Source organism: Rutidosis leptorrhynchoides, chromosome 3, assembly GCF_046630445.1.
Source record: "Rutidosis leptorrhynchoides isolate AG116_Rl617_1_P2 chromosome 3, CSIRO_AGI_Rlap_v1, whole genome shotgun sequence".
NCBI classification, from domain to species: Eukaryota; Viridiplantae; Streptophyta; class Magnoliopsida; order Asterales; family Asteraceae; genus Rutidosis; species Rutidosis leptorrhynchoides.
This window is the reverse complement of record NC_092335.1, coordinates 348,586,507-348,613,756: the sequence shown is the minus strand read 5'-3', so window position 1 is coordinate 348,613,756 and position 27,250 is coordinate 348,586,507. Positions and strand designations below refer to the sequence as shown.

Here is a 27,250-nt window from a genome sequence, read left to right as displayed (position 1 = left end):
AATAACATTAATATAGCTAAGTTATGTAATATATTATTGTATGTATAATCTTTATTTATATACTTAGAGCACAAGGTGTCCGTGTCGATTTTTCAGTGTCAATTTCAGTGTCCATTTTTGACACTGAAATTGACTGACAGTGTGTAAGGTGGAGCTGTCCACAGTGTCAATTTCAGTGTCCATTTTTTATTTTTTATTTTTTTAAATTGAATTTTTAATATTGTATTTAACTAATTTAATATAAAAACAAAATAATTGATTAAAATTCATAAAATAAACTATTACATTAACTAAAATTCATAAAATAAACCATTACATTTATTAAAATTCATAAAATAAACTAATACGTAATAAAATTCATAGGTCGTCACGAAGATCCCACAAATGTTCAACCAAATCAGATCGTATGCCTTCATGCACTTCTCTATCACGTAACTCCCTCGTTCTTCTAACTCGAGCGTCGCACCTATCGATCCACGTACGTTGTATATGTTGGACGGGCTCAACTACCCAATCATTCTCAGCAAGGTTGTATCCATTGTCTTCGATAATGATGTCGTGTATCACGATGCAGGTGTACATTAGTTGTCTCATTATATTCACCTCGTAAGCTCGTGCGGGTTGCTGAAGAATATGCCAACGGCCTTGAAGGATCCCAAACGTTCTTTCAACATCTTTGCGAGCACTCGCTTGTTTCTTAGTAAAGTAAGTACGTTTTTCGTCAACGGTACTTGAAAATCCCTTAACAAAGGCCGCCCAAGTTGGGTAAATACCGTCAGCTAAATAATACCCCCTCCTATAATGAACCCCGTTTATTTCATAAGGAACGTCCGGCATTTCCTCATTAAGCATTGAGTTGAACAAATCACTAGTGTTTAGCACATTAATATCGTTGTTTGAACCCGCTACACCAAAATACGCATGCCAAATCCAATTATTGGGTGACTGTGATCACCTCGCATATACTGTCCTCTCCACGCAACTGGACATTCTGCCCATGCCCAGTGCATACAATCTATACTACCCAACATTCCCGAAAAACCATGAATCCTTTCATGACCTTCATACAAACGATGAATGTCGTGCAAAGTAGGCTCTCTTAGGTACACGTTAGCATACAAATCAATGATACACCTACAAAAGTTGTGTAGAGATTCCCGAGCAACTCGTTCGGACATTTGAAGATACTCATCCAACGCATCCGGTGTATAACCGTATGCTAGCTGACGTAGCGCGGCTGTCATCTTCAAATGTAGGCTAATACTCCACTTACCACGTGAATCTTGTCTTCGATGAAACCATCTAAAATAATACGGCAATGGATTTGCTGAGTAGCTTAGAATATCATTCATAATCCTAAAGATATAAAGTGGTGAAAGGTGAATAATGAGTGTGTGTTAAAATGTTAAAATATAGTGTTATTTATAGTGTAAAAAAGGAAAAAGAAAAAAATACCCCAAAACTAGCCGTTAAACGGCTAGTTTTTTCAAAAAATCAAACAATTCATCCGTTGCCACCAGCGTCGGTTTGTGGAGGTTGGAAATCGACGGCGGGATCGACGCCGTGCCGGTGTCGACCGACCGTCGATCCCGGCGTCGATTTGGGGTTGACGGTCGATTTTCCCATGGACACCGAGAGCTCTTATAATCTTACAACGTCATTAAAAACTTTAATAATAATGATATAGATAATACTCATAATAATAATAATGTTAAAATAATAGGAATGATAGTTTTATAGAATCTTAATACTTATATGATAATACTAATATTTAGTATCAATTATTCATTCTAATACCAACAACAATGATACTTAATAATGTTAATAATGATAATATTTATACTAATAATTATGTTAATAATAATAATACTAACAAACCTAAGATGATACTAATACTAATATTAATGAAAATAATAATCATTTTTATTATTTCTTAATAATAATAATAATATATTCATAATTGTATCAAATGTTATAATTATGATAATGAATGATAACTTTTATAAATACTCTTATATTTGTAATAATAATAATAATAATAATAATAATAATAATAATAATAATAATAATAATAATAATAATAATAATAATAATAATAATAATAATAATAATAATAATAATAATAATAATAATAATAACAATAATTATAATACTAGTGATAATTAAAATACTTAGTAGTGATAATAATAATAAATAATCAACCATAATAATAACAACATTAACAATAATAATAATAATAATAATAATAATAATAATAATAATAATAATAATAATAATAATAATAATAATAATAATAATAATAATAATAATAATAATAATATTAATAATAATAATAATAATAATAATAATACTTATTATATTTATAGTTATCATAGCTTTAATCTAAATAATAACTAGGTTAATAATAATAATTAGAATAATGATAACATTGAATAATATTACTAGAAAAAATAATAATAACAATAATAATAATAAATGATAATAATAATAAATAATAATAATAAAAAAAATAATTAGTTTGCTACCTTTAAGAAATCAGTAACAAAAAGAATGTGCCTGCAGGGGCTCGAACTCATGACCCCTCGATACCCCGACACCCCTCTTAACCATTTAGTCTAACTCGTTTTTCTGATAAGTTAAGCACCGGACTTTTATTTAACCGTTTCCATTATTCCTGCTTCTTCTTCGTCTTCCTAACTCCAAACGATCCAGATGCCCAAAATCCATTCTTATACTAATTAAACTAGGACTTTTAATTATAATTAACACGTCCTGGGTGATGTGGTTGTGATCAACAGAAACGAAAACAAATTAAAAAAAATTAAAGTGCCTCTGCTTGCTGCTGTTCGTAATAAACAAAAAATAAAAAAATAAAAAAAAAATGATTTTTGAGTTTAAGAACTTTTTAGGAGATGGTTACAACACGGATTATGTAGAAAATCACTCCTGAAACTTTCGGAGATCAGCAATTACAATTGAAACAGACTCTAAATCTTCAATTCGATCTTGAACTACCGTTTGACTTTTTCACTTTTTAAAGTTTAACTGTGAAATTTGAAATCATTAGAAGGTATTGGGGCTTGAAAACTTGCAGGTAGCCTAAATAGGTAAATCCTAACACTTTTGTATTCTTAGATTTTGAATATTGATTATGAATTGAGCTTTTGGTTTGAAAACTATTGTGAACAAAGGAAACGGGTTTGTTTCCTTCAATTCTGTTCTCTGATTTTTCTTTCACGAATGGCAGGCTGAGTGTAATCCCTTGATTGAATAAATTAGCATCAATAATAAAAGAAAATTTGTTTTGTGGTGGTTGGAATTCGACAGAAGTTCACAGGTAAACAAAAATCAGGAAGAAAAAGATAAGCAGCAGATAGTGATAACAATTTAATAACGTGTAATTATCTGTTTTTATATAATTAACCTACATGTACGTATATATATAGTTGTATTTACTGTATTTATATATATTTATCTGTATTTATAAATTATTTGAATTTATGTATTTGTATTTATTTATTATAATTAATCTTATTCATAACTATGTTTATAATAATAACACCCTTAATATTATAAATAATAATAATACTAATATAATAGTAATAGTAAAGTAATATTATTATTATTAATGATATTAATAGTAATAACTATAGAATTTATAACAATAATATTACTGGTAATAATAATAATGTTAATTATAATAGTACTAATATTATTAATGATAATAATTATATTAGTAATAATTATATTAGTAATAATAATATTATAACAATTTATTTTTATCACACTTCATATATATATTAATAATACTGATTTTTAATATTAATGAAAGTAGTCATAGTATTATAATAACTATATTTTTTTTAACTTGTAATTACGTTTAATATTTTCTTATTACAGTTTATTAATTATATCATATTTACTAGTTATCTAATGTATAGAATATTTAATATATATATATATATATATATATATATATATATATATATATATATATATATATATATATATATATATATATATATATATATATATATATCAATAACCACTTAATTATCTTATATATTGTTTTGTATTTTAATTCACATGATTAAAGTATACTTTATTAATTTTTAAAATATTATATACATACTTATGTTTATATTTGTGTGTGTATATATATATATATTTGCATCCAATTGTTCGTGAATCGTCGGGAATAGGCAAAGGTCAAATGTATATATATAAACACAGTTCAAAGTTTTAGATTTCAATATTACAGACTTTGCTTATCGTGTCGATTTCAAATTAAGATTAAGTTTAAATTTGGTCGGAAATTTCCGGGTCGTCACAGTACCTACCCGTTAAAGAAATTTCGTCCTGAAATTTGATTGGGATGGTCATGGTTGACATTAATTATGTTTTTCATGATGCATATGAGCTGGAATTTAAAGTTTTATCAACAGTGAGTGATTTGGATATACGAGTCATTTATGTGAAGAGTACGAGTGAAGCTATCACAAACTAGTGGAATGAGGAAGGTAAGTTTCGTCATAACTTTTGATGTAGTCATGGTTGAATTTAGAAAATAAGGTGTGTCTTAACTTTTGACATTATCTTGGTTGAATTCCGGAATTCAAGGGATTTAAAGAAAATCTTCGAAATCTAAAAGATTTGACTCTTCGGCGAGTAAGGAAATTAAGATCTCTATAATTAAATACGGTACTCTGTCTCGATTTCTATGTCTGATATTCCACTATAAATTAAACTCTTTCGTTCCATTATTCTCACCATTCCTATACTTTCTTTCTTAGTTCATACATCCAAAAGATTATGAAAATGCTTAATCCAGTTCTAACCCTTGATATTTTCCTAATTATCATTTCTGTCATCCTTCTTTTCAATCTTCCTCCAGAAGAATCTATTTACTTCTACTATTACCTTGGGGTGATACTATTCTTAATTTTACCGTGTCTTTATATTGCTATTCGTATTAATATCCATGGTTTGTAATCTCCGTGTTGTTATTGGGCTTTATATTTTCTCTTATATTTTGGAGCTCTTTGCCTTTTTATTATCTTCTCAACCTCTAGTAAAGCGAGTAACGGTCCAGAATTCGTAAGTATGGAATTTCGAATGAACTTAATGTTCTAAACAAGAAAGAACGTAATAGCACGATTTGATTTGTCAAATTACCAGAATCACTGAGAATAGAACTATCAAGAATATATTTTCTTGATATGTTCAAAAGTTAAGTAGAATGAATGAGTTATGTAACATGGCACATGATGACGTTATGATCTGTGAATCATCACGTCCCATTAGAAACACAGCATGACTTACTGTAATATAATTACGTTGATCAAGTGTCATTATATTATACTAACTCATGCATCAGTTCCCAACACTACTTCAAAAGCATTCATAGTTTAACTTGAAAGTTTACAGGATATAGAAACTAACAGTTTCTTATATGATGTAACACTGGTAGCGCGAAGAGATAAATAATTTCGGACGAGAATATTTATGAAAATATCTTCAGAAATATCGAAGATATTTATGATGATATTTTGGAATTTCAAAGTTCGATGGTTGATGAACAAAGATTTTCCGCAAGATTTTAACATGACTTCGGAGCAAGATATTCTCTAAAGATTTCAACGGATTCAGAATTACCTGGATTCCTTGAATATAGGGTATGGTCCTTGTATTTGTCCTTGGTCTCCTTCGTGGTTAACTCAATCTGTTTTCCAGTTCCAATTTTTTTCTGAGCTTTTCCAACGTATCCTTCTTTATCATCAAACTTTTGACTGTTAAGGTCATTTACAGTTTTTGCTGCTTCATCAGCATTTTCAAAACTCAGAAAACTGATTCATAAGCTAGAGTGCTTTTCGGAATTTCAGAATGAGATATCATAATTCTAAGAGATAAATGTTATATGTATACATATAGCTGTTGATGTAAAAATGCTGCGAAATTCAAAATACTAATTACTGATTCTCGATAATTGGTATGACAATTATCGTTACAAGATGCGGATAAGGTTTCGATAATTATAATGATTTTTCGAAAAGTCAAAGTTCAACGAAGTTGTTGGTAAGTTTACTACTAATGTGGTGGAATATAAATGATTCCCCGGTAACGATAAAAGAGCATGCATATATATCAAGGTTATAATAAGGTTGTTTCGAATGAAAAGTCAAAGTTGTCTTGCTGGAGCTGTGACAAAATTGACTAATTTGAAAAAGAGTTGAAATGTTATTTTCGGTAATAACAATGCCAAAGGAGCTAGAACAGACACGTGTTAAACGTTTACTCAGGTTTCGAGTGTTTTCAGGTGCATAACTATATGCATCAATCTCTTCTTCCGTAGATGAAGTGCGGTTGGTTCATCCTATCGATTGAAGTGTTTTCAAGAATTATGAAAGGTTTGAATCGCAGATTGTAATTGTCAAGATACAAATGAGGTTTAAGATGAAATCAAGTGGCAAACTTCAAGAAATGTTTAGTTTCATATGTTATAATCAATATTTTAATTCATTTTAATTGTCCAATGTCATTAGTCCTCAGTTGATAGTCCACAGTTAGCAATATATAATATTCAAATTAATTAATAAGTGTCGTGACCCGTGTACATGTCTCAGACTCGATCACAACTCAAAGTATATATATTATTGTAGAATCAACCTTAACCCTGTATAGAGAACTCTATCATTACTGCATATAGAGTGTCTATGGTTATTTCAAATTATATATATATATATATATATATATATATATATATATATATATATATATATATGCGTCGATATGATATGTCAAAACCTTGTATACGTGTCCTGATATTTAAAGTGCGTAAAAATAAATAACAGAAATTAAATGCCGATAAATAAAGTGCGTAAAGTAAATAACAGAAATTAAATGACGATAAATAAAATTGCGAGAATGTAAATTGCGATAATTAAATTGCGATAAATAAAATGTAATCAGTTAGCTAGGAACAATTAGCTAGGAACAGTTAGCGTGGATTCTTAACAAAATTCCTCATAGTTAATTTGTTTGTTTCTAACAAATTTTATTTTGTCAAATATTTTCTTCATTATGCCACTTGTTGGATTCTGATAAATCAAAATCCAAATATGAAATTGGATGAATATGGTTATTCTGTGGTGAACGGATTTGTATATCGGTGGATGTAAGTAGGATAGTAAACGACTGTTGAATCAGCTTCGAAGAATGTATAGTGTAACTTATTAATGTGAAATCTGAATATTCCTCGGGTATTACCTACCCGTTAAAATATTTTCACAATTAACACTTTGTATGAAAGCATTTTTAATTACAATCTTTATGAAAACATATATACATATATATTTTCTTCAGATGTAATCATGGATTCATTGAGTTAATATGATATTAAACTCATTTGGTTTACCGTTAGAACTAGAATACATAATCTCTAAAACATTTAGAGATTACTTAATCGCCATGAAGAACGAAGATAATTGATGTAGAACGATACGTAGAACGATGATTATACTCGGGGTACAGAATGAGATGTTGAGGCATGGATTGTTGATGGTACTGGTGTTGTTACTGATGGTACTGTTGGTGCCGGTGATGTTGCTGAAGCTGATAAATTTTGCACCATATTCTCCAAATTTATTTTTCGAGCGCGAAGTTTGTTGACTTCTTCTATTATTCCAAGGTGATTGTCGGTTGGAACGAGCGAATGAATAAGGTTTAGAATTTTAGATAGAATATAATCTTGGCGAGATATTTGGGAAATGAGAGAGAAAATAGTATTACAAACAGGTTCGCCGGTAAGTGTTTCAGGTTCATCGCCAAGAGGTAAATTCGGTTGGTGGAAGGGATCGCCTTCTTCGCGTCTCCATTGATGAAGTTGACTACGAACCCATCAGATGAATTGGGGATGACTGATTGGTTGATTCATTCTGGTGATGCTGATAGGTGAAACTCCATATCGGAATAGCTGTCGGAATCCGAGGAATTCGAACTGGTTGAGGGATTCATCTCGTACGATCAGATGAAGGATTTTCGATAAGAAATAGATTATAGGATGTAGATTAGTACCCTGCAATACATAGTTTACATACGCATATATAATACTAAAATCCCATAAGTTACAGAGGGATCTACGGAAGCTGTCAGGCAAAGGTAACAACAACAGATACGCTAAGATATGAATTTATCTATACACTGTCTATGTAATAGAGGCAGTAAGACGTGTCTAGACTTTAAGGATGATAAGCAAATAATTTTCGACACTAAATGATAAGCAAAACTTTTGACATGCAGACACGGTCGAAGTCCAGACCCACTAATGCATCTAAACAACTATCAGTTAGACACACTAATGCAAGACCTGGTTCGCTAAGATCACCGCTCTGATACCAACTCTAACGACCCGTCCTAATCCATCCGAACGAAGTCCATATCAATTACAAATGATTCACAATAGTTGGTTACATCGTGAGGTACTTGACCTCTATATGATACAATTTTACAAACATTGCATTCGTTTTTAAAAGACAAACTTTTATTACATCGAAAGTTGACGACATGCATACCATTTCATAATATAACTAAATATAATTGACTTAGTAATAATCTTGATGAACTCGATGACTCGAATGCAACGTCTTTTGAAATATGTCATGAATGACTCCAAGTAATATCTCTAATATGAGCAAATGCACAGCGGAAGATTTCTTTAATACCTGAGAATAAACATGCTTTAAAGTGTCAGCCAAAAGGTTGGTGAGTTCATTAGTTTATCATAATCATTTATTTTCATTATTTAAATAGACCACTAGAATTTCATTTCCAGTTCTCATAAATATACGTCCCATGCATAGAGACAAAAATCATTCATATGGTGAACACCTGGTAACCGACATTAACAAGATGCATATAAGAATATCCCCTATTATTCCGGGAAATTCTTCGGACATGATATAAAACAATATCGAAGTACTAAAGCATCCGGTACTTTGGATGGGGTTCGTTAGGCCCAATAGATCTATCTTTAGGATTCGTGTCATTTAGGCGTGCACTAATTCTCAAAATTAGTGATGTTCCCTAATTCGTAGGCTACCAAGCAAAAGGGGGCATATTCGGCTTCGATCATTCAACCATATAATGTAGTTTCAATTACTTGTGTCTATTTCGTAAAACATTTATAAGAATTGCGCATGTATTCTCAGCCCAAAAATATAAAGGGTAAAAAGGCAAATGAAACTCACCTAATCTATTTTGTAGTAAAAATACATATGACTATATTGAACAATGCAGGGTTGGCCTCGGATTCACGAACCTATATCATTTGTATATTTATTAATATACATAATTGTAATCGAATAAATATATAAATATGAATTTATTAATTATATCCTTTTTGTAGTAATAGTATATATATATATATATATATATATATATATATATATATATATATATATATATATATATATATATATATATATATATATATATATATATATATATATGTTTCATATATTTATTTTGTATATAAAAATATTAATTTTTACTATGTTATAAGTATTAAATATATCATTTATATATATTAAAACATTTACTCGTAATCGAATAAATCTGTTTATTATTAGAAATGTATTTGTTATATCAATAATTTATAAATTTTTATCATTTATTTATATATTTTCATTTTGTACATAATAACATTAATATAGCTAAGTTATGTAATATATTATTGTATGTATAATCTTTATTTATATACTTATAATCTTACAACGTCATTAAAAACTTTAATAATAATGATATAGATAATACTCATAATAATAATAATAATGTTAAAAATAATAGGAATGATAGTTTTTATAGAATCTTAATACTTATATGATAATACTAATATTTAGTATCAATTATTCATTCTAATACCAACAAGAATGATACTTAATAATGTTAATAATGATAATATTTATAATAATAATTATGTTAATAATAATAATAATAATACTAACAAACCTAAGATGATACTAATACTAATATTAATGAAAATAATAATAATTTTTATTATTTCTTAATAATAATAATAATAATATATTCATAATTGTATCAAATGTTATAATTATGATAATGAATGATAACTTTTATAAATACTCTTATATTTGTAATAATAATAATAATAACAATAATTATAATACTAGTGATAATTAACATACTTAGTAGTGATAATAATAATAAATAATCAACCATAATAATAACAACATTAACAACAACAACAACAACAACAACAACAACAACAACAATAATAATAATAATAATAATAATAATAATAATAATAATAAGAATAATAATAATAATAATAATAATAATAATAATAATAATAATAATAATAATAATAATATTTATAGTTATCATAGCTTTAATCTAAATAATAACTAGGTTAATAATAATAATTAGAATAATGATAACATTGAATAATATTACTAGCAAAAATAATAATAACAATAATAATAATAAATGATAATAATAATAAATAATAATAATAATTATTATTAGTTTGCTACCTTTAAAAAATCAGTAACAAAAAGAATGCTCCTGCAGGGGCTCGAACTCATGACCGCTCGATACCCCGACACCCCTCTTAACCATTTAGTCTAACTCGTTTTTCTGATAAGTTAAGCACCCGACTTTTATTTAACCGTTTCCATTATTCCTGCTTCTTCTTCGTCTTCCTAACTTCAAACGACCCAAATGCCCAAAATTCATTCTTATACTAATTAAACTAGGACTTTTAATTGTAATTAACACGTCCTGGGTAATGTGGTTGTGATCAACAGAAATGAAAACAAATTAAAAATTAAAGTGCCTCTGCTTGCTGCTGTTTGTAATAAACAAAAAAAAATGATTTTTGAGTTTAAGAACTTTTTAGGAGATGGTTACAACACGAATAATGTAGAAAATTACTCCTGAAACCTTCAGAGATCAATAATTACAATTGAAACAGACTCTAAATCTTCAATTCGATCTTGAACTACCGTTTGACTTTTTCACTTTTTAAAGTTTGACTGTGAAATTTGAAATCATTAGAAGGGATTGGGGCTTGAAAACTTGCAGGTAGCCTAAATAGGTAAATCCTAACACTTTTGTATTCTTAGATTTTGAATATTGATTATGAATTGAGCTTTTGGTTTGAAAATTGTCGTGAACAAAGGAAACGGGTTTGTTTCCTTCAATTCTGTTCTCTAATTTTTCTTTCACGAATGGCAGGCTGAGTGTAATCCCTTGATTGAATAAATTAGCATCAATAATAAAAGAAAATTTGTTTTGTGGTGGTTGGAATTCGACAGAAGTTCACAGGTAAACAGAAATCGGGAAGAAAAAGATAAGCAGCAGATAGTGATAACAATTTAATACCGTGTAATTATCCATTTTTATATAATTAACCTACATGTACGTATATATATAGTTGTATTTACTGTATTTATATATATTTATCTGTATTTATAAAATATTTATATTTATGTATTTGTATTTATTTATTATAATTAATCTTATTCATAACTATTTTTATAATAATAACACTCTTAATATTATAATTAATAATAATAATAATACTAATATAATAGTAATAGTAATATTATTATTTATGATATTAATAGTAATAACTATAGAATTTATAACAATAATATTACTGGTAATAATAATAATGTTAATTATAATAGTACTAATATTATTAATGATAATAATAATATTAGTAATAATTATATTAGTAATAATAATATTATAACAATTTATTTTTATCACACTTCATATATATATTAATAATACTGATTTTTAATATTAATGAAAGTAGTCATAGTATTATAATAACTATATTTTTTTTAACTTGTAATTACGTTTAATATTTTCTTATTACAGTTTATTAATTATATCATATTTACTAGTTATCTAATGTATAGAATATTTAATATTCATATATATATATATATATATATATATATATATATATATATATATATATATATATATATATATATATATATATATATATTACAGTTTATTAATTATATCATATTTACTAGTTATCTAATGTATAGAATATTTAATATTCATATATATATATATATATATATATATATATATATATATATATATATATATATATATTGTGATGACCCGGAAAATTTCGACTAATTTAAACCAACTCTCTATATGATTTAATATTATGTAAATATACATATAAATATATATATATATTATAAGATGTACAAGTAAAACACTAATTGCTACTGTAAAAATGACTTTGTTACAGTAAAACACTATTTGCTACAGTAAAACACTATTTGCTACATTAAACCGTATTTTGCTACAGTGCTACAGTGAAAACGACTTTACTACAGTGATTTGCTGCAGCGCTACAGTGAATCCGTATTTTGCTGCAGTGCTACAGTGAAGCCGACATTGCTACTTATGTTGGAAAGTGCCTGACTTGCGCCAAGGTCAAGGCTGAACATCAGAAATCGTCAGGACTGCTGACACAATAAGAGATTCCTCAATGGAAGTGGGAATGTGTTACCATGGATTTTATCACAAAGCTACCGAAAACAGTGGGAGGTTACGACACCATCTGGGTTGTTGTGGATCGTCTCACTAAGTCTGCTCACTTTTTACCGATACGAGAAACCGATAAGATGGAAAAGTTGGTACAAGTTTACATAAAAGAAGTTATTTCTAGACACGGTGTACCTGTGTCCATCATCTCTGATCGCGACAGCCGATTTACTTCAAGGTTCTGGCAAACTTTACAGAAAGCAATGGGGACACGTTTGGATATGAGTACAGCATATCACCCCCAGACAGATGGCCAAAGTGAAAGAACCATTCAAACCCTAGAAGACATGCTGAGGGCATGTGTCATCGATTTCGGAAACGGATGGGATAAACATCTACCATTGGCAGAAATCTCATACAATAACAGCTATCATACGAGCATCAACGCAGCGCCATTTGAAGCACTTTATGGTAGAAAGTGCAGGTCTCCTATTTGTTGGAGTGAAGTAGGAGAAAGACAACTTACCGGACCAGAAATTATTCATGAAACCACCAAAAAGATCATTCAAATACCACAGCGATTGAAAACGACCATGAGTCGCCAAAAGAGTTATGCTGATGTAAGAAGAAAACCGCTAGAATTTCAAGTGGGCGACAAAGTCATGTTGAAAGTGTCACCCTGGAAAGGCGTTGTACGATTCGGTAAACGAGGAAAGCTAAGTCCTAGGTACGTAGGACCCTTTGAAATCACCGAAAGAATTGGAGCAGTTGCTTATCGATTTAAGCTACCGCAAGAACTTAGTAGTGTTCATGACACATTTCACGTGTCAAATTTAAAGAAATGTTTAGCTGAAGAGGATGTCGTGATTCCTCTTGACGAAATACGAATCAATGATAAACTCCATTTTATCAAAGAACCTGTTGAAATCATGGACCGTGAGGTCAAACAATTAAAACAAAGCAAAATACTGATAGTTAGGGTTCGTTGGAACGCTAGACGAGGACTCGAGTTTACTTAGGAACGTGAGGATCAAATGAAGCAAAAGTATCCACATTTGTTCACTGATATCGCTCATAAAACAGGTTCTACTCAAAATTTCGGGACGAAATTTTCTTTAACGGGGAGGTTATGTGATGACCCGAAAAATTTCGACTAATTTAAACCAACTCTCTATATGATTTAATATTATGTAAATATACATATAAATATATATATTATAAGATGTACAAGTAAAACACTAATTGCTACTGTAAAAATGACTTTGCTACAGTAAAACACTATTTGCTACAGTAAAACACTATTTGCTACAGTGAAACCGTATTTTTGCTACAGTGCTACAATTGTTACCTATATATATATTTGCATCCAATTGTTCGTGAATCGTCGGGAATAGGCAAAGGTCAAATGTATATATATAAACACAGTTCAAAGTTTTAGATTTCAATATTACAGACTTTGCTTATCGTGTCGATTTCAAATTAAGATTAAGTTTAAATTTGGTCGAAAATTTCCGGGTCGTCACATCAAGTATGTAGCTGATACATGAATTCATTTTCTTTTCAATTTAATATGTTTAATATTAGTTTTGTATAAATAAACTTAAAATAAAAATGTCAAATATAATGTTAAATGTAATATAATTGTGGGGAGATGATAAAACAAGCTCACTTTTGATAAATCCACTATTATTTGATGTTATCTTACAGAATTACTCATAAAAAACTTTCAACGCAAAATTTGTGTAAAATATCATTTAAGGGTATTTATGGAATTTTGAGGTGGATTTATCAAAATCATGAGTAAAAATATCACTACCTAATATAATTATAATTTCCATATATAAAATAAGTAGGTAACAATTGAAATTTTATATTATATGATATATAATGCAAAGTGCAATATTTACCCCATTTCTACATTATATAAGAAGCTAGAATGTTATTTTATAAAACTTAAGGGGGTTATATTTTACATGTATGGTACTTGAGGGTTTTTTATTTGAAATCTCATATAAGAATTGATAGAATGTCATTTTCTTCGCATGTTCTTCACCCTCCCCTTCCCCTGTTTATCAAAACCCTATGAATTTCAATTTTTCGTTCTATTCATCCATAACAACAAACGGTCAACAAAATCAAACCAAACATCATTTGCCACTTGAATCTGCTATTGCTTCACGCGTTGGAAAGAAACCAACGCCACCCAAATTACCGAAACACATGCCTTGTTATGTATGAAATAGGTGTTGGATTCATATTGAGTAGGATCCCACGCTCTAGAATCCATGCACAAATGTTCTAATGAAAACATATTATTCATCGCGAAAATAATCAAACTTTAGTTAATACTTCATACACCAGGTTGATTGCCTTCATTTATGAGTAAAACGACTTAGACCCTTAAGCAATCATTGTGTCGGTTCTATTTTAAAGATACCTTAAAAAGACAGTGATGAATGTTCGATAGTGTTAACTTGTTAAATTGTTATGCTTGAAGGTAAAAAAGTTTTACAATTAAACATTACTGGATTATGGTCACAAATACCCAGAATCTAATTGCTATTTACAAGTGTCACAAGTTATATTTTGACCTTGGCCAATTACTCAAATTAACTTAGAAGTTTTCAAATTAACTTGTATTGTGACCCAACAATACTCTTTCGTTACTATTTATGGTTAAACAATTGATTCTAGAGGTGTGGAAGTAGACAAAATTACTCCCGTCATCCTTGAACTTATATTGAAATCACTGACGTGGTCATTAAACTTTTTTTTTGCTCACGTCGTCACTGAACTTAAAAAAAATAACGCTCGTCGTCCTTCTGTTTAGTTGCCATCTCTTTCCTCTGTTAACTTAAAGCATGTCCTAGACATGTGAGGGTAACTCTGTCATTTTACCTCTTTTACAATTCAAGGACGACCAGCGTAATTTTGTCTTTCTTATTTTCTTCCCTTATCTTCATCTTCATCCCCAATCTCCAATATTGCACAACCTTAGTTTTTTCTTCAACTAACCTTCTACTTTTTTATTACAAAATTATAAATTGCTAGTATATTGAAAAATCCAAATCCAAACTTTAAAAACAAAAAATAAATCTCAATTAAACATTAAAATTAATCTAATTTTCAATAAAACAATCATTTTAGCAAATATATCAACTTAAATCTTAAGAACCCAACAGCAGTAGCTAAAGAACGATTATCAAAATTTTAACAAAATGAAGAAGATTAAGGGAAACAAAACTCACCTTCTTATACAGAAACCATGTTCTACTTCTATTTCAAATGCTCAGACCAGATTTGTCTCCACTTCGTGATGAACAGAGATGATAATGATGATGATGAACAGATTGGTAGTTACGCCGGACAGTTTTGTAGATCTGAAAGTCCGATTATTGCTCATGGTTAGATGCACAGGTGAGTTGATTCACAGATATGTTGTTCGTTGTTATGATGATTAATTATGAGTATGTGAATTGTTGGTTTTGATTTAGATTGGAATGGTGAGGTTCAAATTTAAAGGAGAATTTTAGTTTTAAGAATTTTTTGTGAATCTGAGATGAAGAGAAAAGAAAAAATATAAATTAAATTATTTAATTATAAATTTATAAAAAGACTAAACTACCCTCACATGTCTGGCACATGCTTTAAGTTAACAGAGGAAAGAGACGGCAACTAAACATAAAGACGATGAGCGTTATTTTTTACAAGTTCAGTGACGATGCGAGCAAAAAAAAAAATTAATGACGACGTTAGTGATTTCGATATAACTTCGAGGACGATGAGAGTAATTTTGTCATGAAAGTATCTGTGTTAATATAAAAAAGAGTTAGGTTGTAGTTTACCAATATTAACTAACTAATATTCTTTCATTTCTAAGAAAATATGGATAATGAATAAAATACATAAAATGTAGTTTAACATAGTAGCAAGTGAACTTATGAAAATTGCCCATCTTAGAGTATGCTTCATATATACTCCCTCCTTCCCATATTTATTCTCAGATATTTCTTCTTGGAATGCTTTAAATTAATTGTCTATTTTTATAAATAGATAAGAATAGAGAGATAAAATTCATTCATACCCATAATCTATATATTCAAAATAAAAAAAAGGTAAATATTAAAAGGCAAAAATGTAAAGTAAAAAAATATAATATAATGACAACATTTCTTATACAATGTGTTTTTTGTATGAATATAATTAATATGGGACAGGGAAGTAAGATATAAATAATTAACAAAATCGACAAGAAATGGTAATACATTATTTTCTCAATAATATGTAGAATTACGATGCGTTTGATAAATCATGATAATTAAGTGTTGAATGATTCAAAATCTAAATGATCTAAATGTTCAAAATGAATTTGATTCTGAGCAACAATAATTTGTTTAATAATCAGTGACTTAATGAATGATGTAATATCAATATACCAATCTTATAAGTAATTTAATAAAATAATATAATTATTTGATATATATATATATATATATATATATATATATATATATATATATATATATATATATATATATATATATATATATATAATTTCAGAGAGATTAAAAGTAATGGAGGTGTTAATGGTAAAGAAAGAATTTCAACTATGAATAGTTCAACATAGTTTGTTAAACGATTCAACATCGTTTTTCATTCAAATGTTCCAAACACACACATTAATCGAAAGTGATGTGTAAAATCGTGTATATAAAATATGTCGGGAGATACTTGTTCAAAATATTATTACACACTAACGGGTAGTGTACTCGATCGTGCATTAGTATAAATATTGATAAATCCAAATTCGTTCTAAGGACAGTTTACACGTGCGATTTAAGATTGTAACTAATAAAAATAAACTAAAGTTAATCTAATAACTTTGAAAGTACGAAGATAAGTTGTTTTGGCTATTTAACGATTAGTTGAATCAAAGGAAATTTTAACTAATAACAAATAAGAACAATATTTTTGGTATTTTATGTTTAAGACTTGAGAACAAATTGACAAAGATAAGTTATGATTCAATAAGAGAACGAATGTTCGTCTAGACCTTTTACACCTAGTGTTGAATGCAATTGGATTAAGCTTGAATTGTAATTTAAAGCATGTGAATTACCTAATCGATCCACCTGGAATTCCCCAGCCCAAACACGTCAACTAAGATTACACAGTACGTAATTCCCTATCACTTAAGACCTCCTAGATGTGATTAAGTTGACCCAACTGATAATAAGGTTCAAATTATGACTCTACTCTCGTAGTAATCAATAATCACACCAACTCTCGTTGTGAGTGATTCACCCCTAAATCGTCTAGCCTTTTGAATTTAATTTACTATCGTCTATGATTAAGCAAACAACCATTTGAGACAAACCAATTGAATATATATATATATATATATATATATATATATATATATATATATATATATATATATATATATATATATATATATATATATATATAAATTAAATTGTTGAACTATGTCCTATCAAACAAACATACAATTAATTGAATCGAAAAGAACAAGTTTCATTAGATGCGTACATGTATTCAAATTTCATATCAAAATACTAAAAATCTAACAATTAAATTAATCGAATCCAACATGTAGGTTTATTAGTCTAGACAAACATTAAATAACTAGCCAACAATCATGGAAACAATTAAAATTAAAGATAAAATCAATAGAGAATTCATTGTTGTGTAACAAGAAATCAAGCAAATTAGATGAATCTTGGATGATGATCGGATTGAATCTCATTACCGGAATGATTGATGCATTTGAATGACCTTGGAATTCCCCAAAAGTCACCAAAATTCATATTTGCTGCTCCCAGAATCGGCTGAATGAATGATAAAATAATTAGGGTAAAAACTACTTTATATATTCCGCAGCAAAACTTCTGGCCGCCTCGAAGTGCGCAGCGAGCGCTGGAATGTGTGGCGTGCGTTTGTGAAGGTTTTTAGCTCTTCGATTTTTAATGATGGCGGTACCGTTTGACGTTATAGCGCGCGGTGCGCATCCATATGTGCGGTGCGCATTTCACCCAGCTCAATTTCTTCACGTTTTTACTTATATCTTGCCTTGGTCGTGCCCCAACTCAACTATAAACTCATACCTCACTGTAAATTGATCAAAAACACATAAAAAGTCTTCGAAATAACACTTCTCGGCTCTAAAACCATAATCTTCATAATAACCACGAATATTTACCAAATTCGTATCCAAATGGACTAAAATATGACCGATATTGCAATGATAAACGTGTGTGAAATGTGCAATATCAAATCACCCCACACTAGAGTCTTGCTTTTCCTCAAGAAATTCTGACTCGAAAACAGTCTTCTACCATATGATAACATCTTCAAAAATGTATGTAGAACCCACGAACATAAACCAAATGAGCAACTAGCATGGGTACGATTTTGTAGTAAAAATCAACCATGTGATTTCCACTTGTAAACCCAAAAACTCTAACTTCCTCAAATATGAAATCGGCACAAAATAATAACTCGAACAAAGTGCACCAAATATATAATCTAAATAAATGTAAGAAAATCTAGAACCTTATAATGTCTTCATTAAGATGAACCGGGAATACAAGTGGAAGTCATGAACCGAGAAAGTGGAACCAACGAACCATACGGGCTACCCCGCGATTGGTCAAGTCAATGCCTCCCACAAGTACCTAACATCGTGAGATGTCGGTAAGAAAATAATGTGCTTAGGAGGATACACATTACATCCAAATATCATTGATAATCATAAGGTGACCATCTAATCCAATATCAATCATGAAGACTGAGGTTCATCAGTCTTAAAAGCTGATATCTTACCTTTTCGGAGGTTATCCAACTGGGAATTTGATCAATCACTGACATTTTGTATAACAAGCCTCACTTTTCCATCACTAAAATGACTAAAGTGCCCTAGGGTTTTTCCTGCATGCTTATGTGTATTAATTATTAGGGTTGTTATCCATACGTAATTAATAAACGAACGTTGACTGAATATTAATTTTTAGTCGACACGTCTAATTAATATTATACTTTAGTTATATTGAAATAAATAACGTGGCACAAAATAATTAATTAAAGTTATAATATTTATAATACGTTAGTTGATATTAATATTACAAATATTTATATAATTGTGACACTTTTATAAATTATAAAAGTATAATGTAATTAATGTGATTAACCAAATTTAAATTATATGATAAGATTAATTAATTAATTAAATTTATTTATATTAAAACCAAAATAATTATTATTAATATTTAAAATTCAAATTTAATAAATACATTAAAATAATATACTTTAAAAAATCTAGAATATTCTATATGTTGAAAAGATTTATTTAAAGTTATTTGGATAATATCAAATCTTGTAAAATTCTAGAGGCTTCCTAATTGAGATAAGATTAACAAAAAAAAAATATTTTTTTAAGCCCCCTCCCCATTTGGCCGAATTTTTTTTAGAAAAAGAAAATTAAATGATTAATCTTATCTTTATCTTTCTTTTTCTCCAAGCCAAATTTTTGTATAAATACCACATCATGTTTCACAAATTTTTTTCACAAATTCTTGAAGTTCTCTCAAAACCTTAAAAATAATTTGAGGTACTTTCTTTCCTTTCTTTTATATTTTTTTTCTTTTCGGTTTTCTTTATTTTTTTAATAACCGATTGCTTTTATTTTTTCTTAAATCGAAACTAACATGTATATATTATATTAATATGTCATAATTAGTATGAAGTATCAAAATTTGATGTAAAATTATTTTTATGAATTTTATAATTGGATTTATATTTATTAATAAATAAAACTTAATTTAAAAATTATATAAGATATATACGATTAAATCACTATTAATTGTGTAAAAATTATATAAAATCCAAATAAAATATTTTTACAAGTTTCATAATTTTTATATGATTCTTACTAAATTTTGTAATATTTTTATAATTATTAAATACGAATTTATATTTATTATTATAGTTATTAATCGAAAAGCAGGTAAAATACATATAAATTGGTTTAAAAATATTTATATCATAAAAAACTGAGCAAAATAATTATTATTACAGATCTGATGTTTAACATATTTTATTTATTTATTTAGTTAATTAAAACATTATTATTTTATTTATTTATTTCAGTTTATATTATATATGTATTTAAATCGGTTTAAATTATTAAAAATAATTAAATACGGAGGAAAATTATTTATAAGATTTGGAAAACTCATTATATATATTTAGAATAATTAAGAATCGAAAGTATAATTTTTATTATCGATTTAGTTTTTATTTATCTATTTATGTACCCGATTTACATATATTCGATTTATAAATTGTTAAAAATATTTAAAATACTGATAAATTTTTTTTTCTATTCTAGAAAGTTTATAATATATATTTAAGGTTATTAAACAGTTTCCATATATATTTAAGGTAATAAAATCTTTATAAATATAAATAACAGTATAAAGATTGTTTATAACATTTTCATAAGTTAATTATAGTTAGTAGATTTATTAAAATCAAAACAATGATTTTTAGATTCGATTTAATATTTTATTTATAATTAAACTTGTTTTATGATTAAATCGAGAATAAAACAAAGAAAATTCCTAAATAAATATAAAAAAAAGAGATAAACTATTTATATAAAATTTTTGTGTAGTTTAATATACTAATTTAAATTAATTAAAATTAGATTTATAATTATTCGATATTTATTTGAATTAAAAATGAATTTAAATTATATATATATATATATATATATATATATATATATATATATATATATATATATATATATATATATATATATATATATTTCGGCATACATAAATACATATATTTACACACACAAACATATATATATATATATACATATATATATATATATATATATATATATATATATATATATATATATATATATATATATATATATATATATATATATTATTTAAAGATCGGTAACAAATTTAATATTGTAATTTAAGAATGGTTAGATTATCATTAAATATTGGTTAAAGTATTTAATAGGATATAAACTAGTTTATATATGATATTATAATTCAAAAAATATAAATAAATATATATAATTATAAAAGTAAGAAAATAAGTGAATAATATATATTTTTATATTTATTTAAAACATATATATAAATATGTATATTATTTGGTTACTAAAATAATATATGTACTTTTTCTATAAACAAATAATAATTTATCATATATTATTATTATATAATATAATACTTATGATCTATTAATATTATTTAAATAATTAATAAGATAATGATGTGAAATTACTATGTGTAAAATTGTGTATATAAAATATGTCGGGAAATACCGGTTCAAAAGATTATTACACACTAACGGGCAGTGTACCTGATCGTGAGTAGTATAAATGATAGTAAATCTAAATTCATTCCAAGGACAGTTTAAACGTGCGATTTAAGATTGTAACTAATAAAAATAAACTAAAGTTAATCTAAGAAATTTGAAAGTACGAAGATAAGTTGTTTTGGCTATTTAACGATTAGCCGAATCAAAGATTATTTTAACTAATAACAAAGAAGAACAATATTTTTGGTATTTTATGTTTAAGACTTGAGAACAAATTGAGAAAGATAAGTTGTGATTCAGTAAGAGAATGAATGTTTGTCTATACCTTTTACACCTAGTCCTGGATGCAATTGGATTAAGCTCGAATTGTGAATTAAAGCATGTGAATTACCTAATCGGCCCACCTGGAATTCCCTAGCACAGACACGTCAATTAAGATTACACAGTACGGAATTCCCCATCACTTAAGACCTCTTAGATGTGATTAAGTTGACCCAACTGATAATAAGGTTCAAACTATGACTCTACTCTCGTAGCAATCAATAATCACATCAACTCTCGTTGTGGGTGATTCACCTCTAAATCGTCTAGCCTTTTGAATTCAATTTACTATCGTTTCCGATTAAGCAAACAACTAATTAAGACAAACCAATTGAAAATATATATATATATATATATATATATATATATATATATATATATATATATATATATATATATATATATATATATATATTTAATTGATGAACTCTCATCCTATCAAACAAACATACAATTAATTGAATCGAAAAGAACAAGTTTCATAAGATGTGTACATGTATTTAAACTTCATATCAAAATACTAAAAATCCAACAGTTAAATGAATCGTATCCAACACATCGGTTTATTAGTCTAGACAAACATTAAATAACTAGCCAACAATCATGGAAACAATTAAAATCAAAGATAAAATCAATAGAGAATTCATTGTTGTGTAACAAAAAATCAATCTAATTAGATGAATCTTGGAACGGGCCAAACTAGGCTTTGAAGGTGATGCAGGGAACAATGGAGCATCGTTATCCACCGTTGATACATTTTGTTGATAGATTAGAAGTACTGAAAAAGGAGAAGGAATAAAAAGGTAGAAAGCTCGGCAAATCGTAATGATGAAAAGTTGGATGAAAAGCCTTTATCGATTTTAATTGGACGGAGTGGAAGAAAATATTGTGATTGCGTGGCATCGGCTTGTGAGGATTTTTGTAGATCTTGGTATGTCTTGAATAGAAATGTATCAAAGGTTCGAACCGAAGATATTATCAAAAGGGATGAGAAAGAAGGCTAAAGAAGCTTGCGGTTCGGACTTTGATTTCGATGAAGGCTTGGATTATGGTAATGCAATCCAAAACTTGTTTATGGGCTTTCCTGATGACAATAAGGGTGGTTCGTTACGTGCGGTTAAAACTTCGTCAAATATAGGTTTCTTCCAAAACTTGGAGGATCAAGGTTTAATTCTCCCATCATCGGACACTTTGATTGGGGACGCTTCCTCTAACGTACTCTCATTCAAAATCGAGAATCGATATATATATTTTTTTGTCGGAAGATTGTTAACGGTAAAATGATTAAAGTGGACCTGTAGCTTGTTTGTTTAGGTGCGTTTTGTTGTGTTTGTTCGCTCTTGTAGTATGGCTTTCGTCTATGTTGTTGTTGATGTTTAGTTTTATTAGTAAACGCCTTTTATTCAGCATTGTTTTGCTTTTAGAGAAGATGACACCCTATTATTGATAGTTTGTACACTTTTCAGGTACGAACCTCATCAGTTTTTTTTTAATGTATCTTTTTTTGAAGACGTTTATTTTTCAAAAATGTGTTTGTATTTATATAAGTTTTATATCTTTGTAGGGGAAAAATAAATTGTTTGCTCTTTTATCTCATATCCAACTTCTCCTTTTATTAATGTCATCAAAGTAATTATGAAACATGTGAGATTTACATGTTCAGGTTATTTGAGATAGACCAAGATTTTTTATGCAGTCTAATTGAGTTATTGGTGATCGTTATCCTAATAATTTGGTTTGTACATAAAACCTCTTTTTTTCGGCGAAAGAAGAATTTCATTGAATATAAAGTAGTTTTTTTTTCATCAAAATGATGAATAAAACTAAAACAAATGATGAATAAAACCTCTATCATGACATCAGACAAGGGTTTAATATAGCCAAGCTAATCAATTTATTAAGAGCACAAGGAGTCGTAACACTGGGTTCGGTGTTAAATCTCAGTGTTAAGCTTAACACTGAGATTTAACACTGAGACCAAATAGGGAAAATCGTTCAGTATTAAATTAATTTTATTTTTTTATTGATTATTTAGTTTAATTATTATTTAAAATATAAAAAATAATACAATACTTAAATTAATAACAAAAATATATACAATAAAAATATAAAAATGATCCAAAATATATACTTAAGTAACACATTTTATTTATTATTTAAATAATAATGGCTCAAAATCTATAAAAATTCCGGCCCATTTTAAAACAGATCCAAAACAAATTCAAAACCCTAATGAAATCAAATTCAATACAGATTCAACTCTAGCCACTTTTTCCTTTCATCTTTTTATGAAGTCCACTACCAGATGCGCCATCAGACCCATGTGAACTAGAAAATTTTCTTTTGCTCAAATCACTTGTACAACTCCTTTTGTTATGTCTTGCAACTCAAGGACAGAAAACTTATCTATATCTATGCCATCAATATAGGTAACACGACCATTAATGTATTCATAACGTGGAGGGTTTGTGAAACAACCACCATGGTAAAGTTTTATCGAAAACTTTTCTGGATAGATCACTACAATAGTATAACACAATTTGTTAAACAATAATAGGAATAAAACCTCAATCAAACAATATATTTAATACTAATAAAACTAACAGTACTTGCAACTAATTTGTTACGAAAAAAAAAACAGATCTTGCATGATCATTATACAATTAATTCGTTATGGAAAAAAAAAACTCAATCAACAGAACCATACGACTTAAAACTTTGGTCTTCTACTATTATTTTGTTATTTGGTCACACTAATTGAATTATGCCCGTAATGAATTTGAGCTAATTAAAGGTAATATGTATATTGTTTGTACTTATTAAAAGCATGGGTTGTATATAAAACAAACTCATAATAAAAGGATTTATTTATTTTATGTTGTCAATAAAGGATTCAGTGTAATGAGTAAAACTACGAAGTACAATCGTTGCTGAACAATCAGAATCTTCTAAAAGAAATTTTCCTTTTTTCCTCAAAACTCAATCAAACAATAGATACAATTGATGTATTAAGAAAAAAATAATAACTTACAATTCAATGTGTAGTCATCTATCTCTTCTCCTTCGATTCTTATGTTGTATGAAGATGCCATTAATGAATTGTTCAAAAGATTTGCAGATTGAATTTTTTTGGGTGATTGCATTGTAACAGGTGTCGACAGTTTTTGCAGAGAAAAACTAAACTACGATTATGATTTTTTGGGCGGTAGTTGTAGGGTTACGTGGTATTGTATATTAAGCAGAATGACAAAAAAGCCCTAGCAGATGATCTCCACGTGATTTATTTAACTGTATGGAATAAACAAATGTTAATTCTGGGACCAAAACTGGACAAAGCTAAAAAGTTAGGGACCAACGATGATTAATTTAAACTTAAGGTCTCAACTTGATTTTTGGTACAAACGTCGGGGACCAACCATGATATTTTTTCTTTTTTTAAATGTGTAATTTTTGTAAGGTGGCATAAATATGGGACGTATAATTTTGGGAGTGAGCGAGGATAGAATAATGTATTGCGAGGCGAGTTGTTCCAAGGAATAGAAGTATATATAGTTGGTAACCTAAATACAACACCTTTTTACCTAAAATACAACACCTTTTATCTCAACAGTTGACTTTGACTTCCCATTTCCTATTTCCCCTTATATATCAGACCAAGACACTTTCTTTCATCAAATTACCAACAACTTCAAAGACACTTTTAACAACCAAAAAATCTCTCAAATGGCACAAAATAAACAATTCCTCACTCCGGTTTTGAATTCCATTATTCTAGCGATCACGATAGCTACGTTATGTGGTTATGGAATGGCGCAATCGTCTTCAGGGTGTACAAATGCAATCATTAGCATGTCTCCATGCCTTAATTACATTAGTGGCAACTCTTCAACCCCTTCTTCAGGGTGTTGCACCCAATTGTCTAGCGTTGTAAAGACGCATCCAGAATGCTTGTGTGAGGTCCTAAACGGTGGTGGCTCGTCTTTAGGCCTTAACATTAACCAAACTCAGGCTCTTGAGTTACCTAAGGCTTGCAATGTCCAAACACCTCCAACTAGCCAATGCAATGGTAATATTTATTTACTGGCTTACAACTTAAATTTGATCAAATAATTATTAACTTCAAACTATGATTAGTCTATTATTACTACGATAGAGATGCGATCCGTGCATCACTTCTTTTTTGGCATACAACATCAAAACATTTGTTGGATCGTTTTATCTATATGTTCAAGTAAACCATTTTCATCAACTAAACTATTTTCATCATGAAGGGCAATATGGTCTGAAAAGATACTACATTCGTCTAAAAAATAATTTCCAACTTACTATCTATATATATGTCACATAATAATTATTCAGTTACATAAAATAACAAATAAATATAATTATATTCTCAAGTTGACATAATTTATTACTTTCAACAAAATATTTAAATCATTCAAATTTACATTGAATACAAGGACAACAGACATGTATAAAATATATCTTAACTCTTGTAACAATGTTTTTAAATGAACAGCTGCATCTCCTGGAAGTTCTCCAACAACAGCGCCATCTTCATCTTCGCCTAACACCCCTTCGAATTCAGGACGTGGGTCAAATACTGTACCTTCAGGAAACGGTTCACCAGATACACGATTTGCCATTGTTCCAATTTTGTTGTCATTACTAGTTTCCTCGTGTGCTATCGCAATTTAAAAATTTCATATGGTGCTCAACTATTATATTTGGTTTTCGTCTATTGATCATTTTTATTTATTTTGCCTAATCTTGGGTTGGACAAGAGATATGATGTATTTTTTTCTAATGTGGATTTCACATTGTTATATAATGTATGTAATGTACCAATTATTCTTTATGTGATTGGAGTTTGTATGTTCAATAAATAAAACGAGATTATGATATGTGCATATCATCTTGTTTTGGTTTGAATAACAGACTATTTTAGTTTGAAATCATCATCATCATCATCATCATCATCATGTGCATTATGTCAAAGAGCATAAACATGTTTCACTACAAG

At 28.2% G+C, this 27,250-nt stretch overlaps 2 protein-coding genes across 2 annotated transcripts; one reads left to right on the top strand and one right to left on the bottom strand.

The window, feature by feature from the left end:
* Nucleotides 1–357: 357 nt before the first annotated feature.
* Nucleotides 358–1,244, bottom strand: LOC139901186 (uncharacterized). Its single transcript, XM_071883919.1, has 2 exons — nucleotides 956–1,244; nucleotides 358–905 (listed from the first exon to the last, which is right to left on the bottom strand). The coding sequence occupies exons 1-2, from the start codon at nucleotides 1,242–1,244 to the stop codon at nucleotides 358–360; spliced, it is 837 nt and encodes a 278-aa protein (XP_071740020.1).
* A 24,706-nt stretch (nucleotides 1,245–25,950) lies between these two features.
* On the top strand, nucleotides 25,951–26,925 carry LOC139897555 (non-specific lipid transfer protein GPI-anchored 26-like). The gene is made up of 2 exons (XM_071880261.1): nucleotides 25,951–26,293; nucleotides 26,747–26,925. Exons 1-2 carry the CDS (start codon nucleotides 25,951–25,953, stop codon nucleotides 26,923–26,925), a joined length of 522 nt encoding a protein of 173 aa, XP_071736362.1.
* The last annotated feature ends 325 nt before the right edge of the window (nucleotides 26,926–27,250 follow it).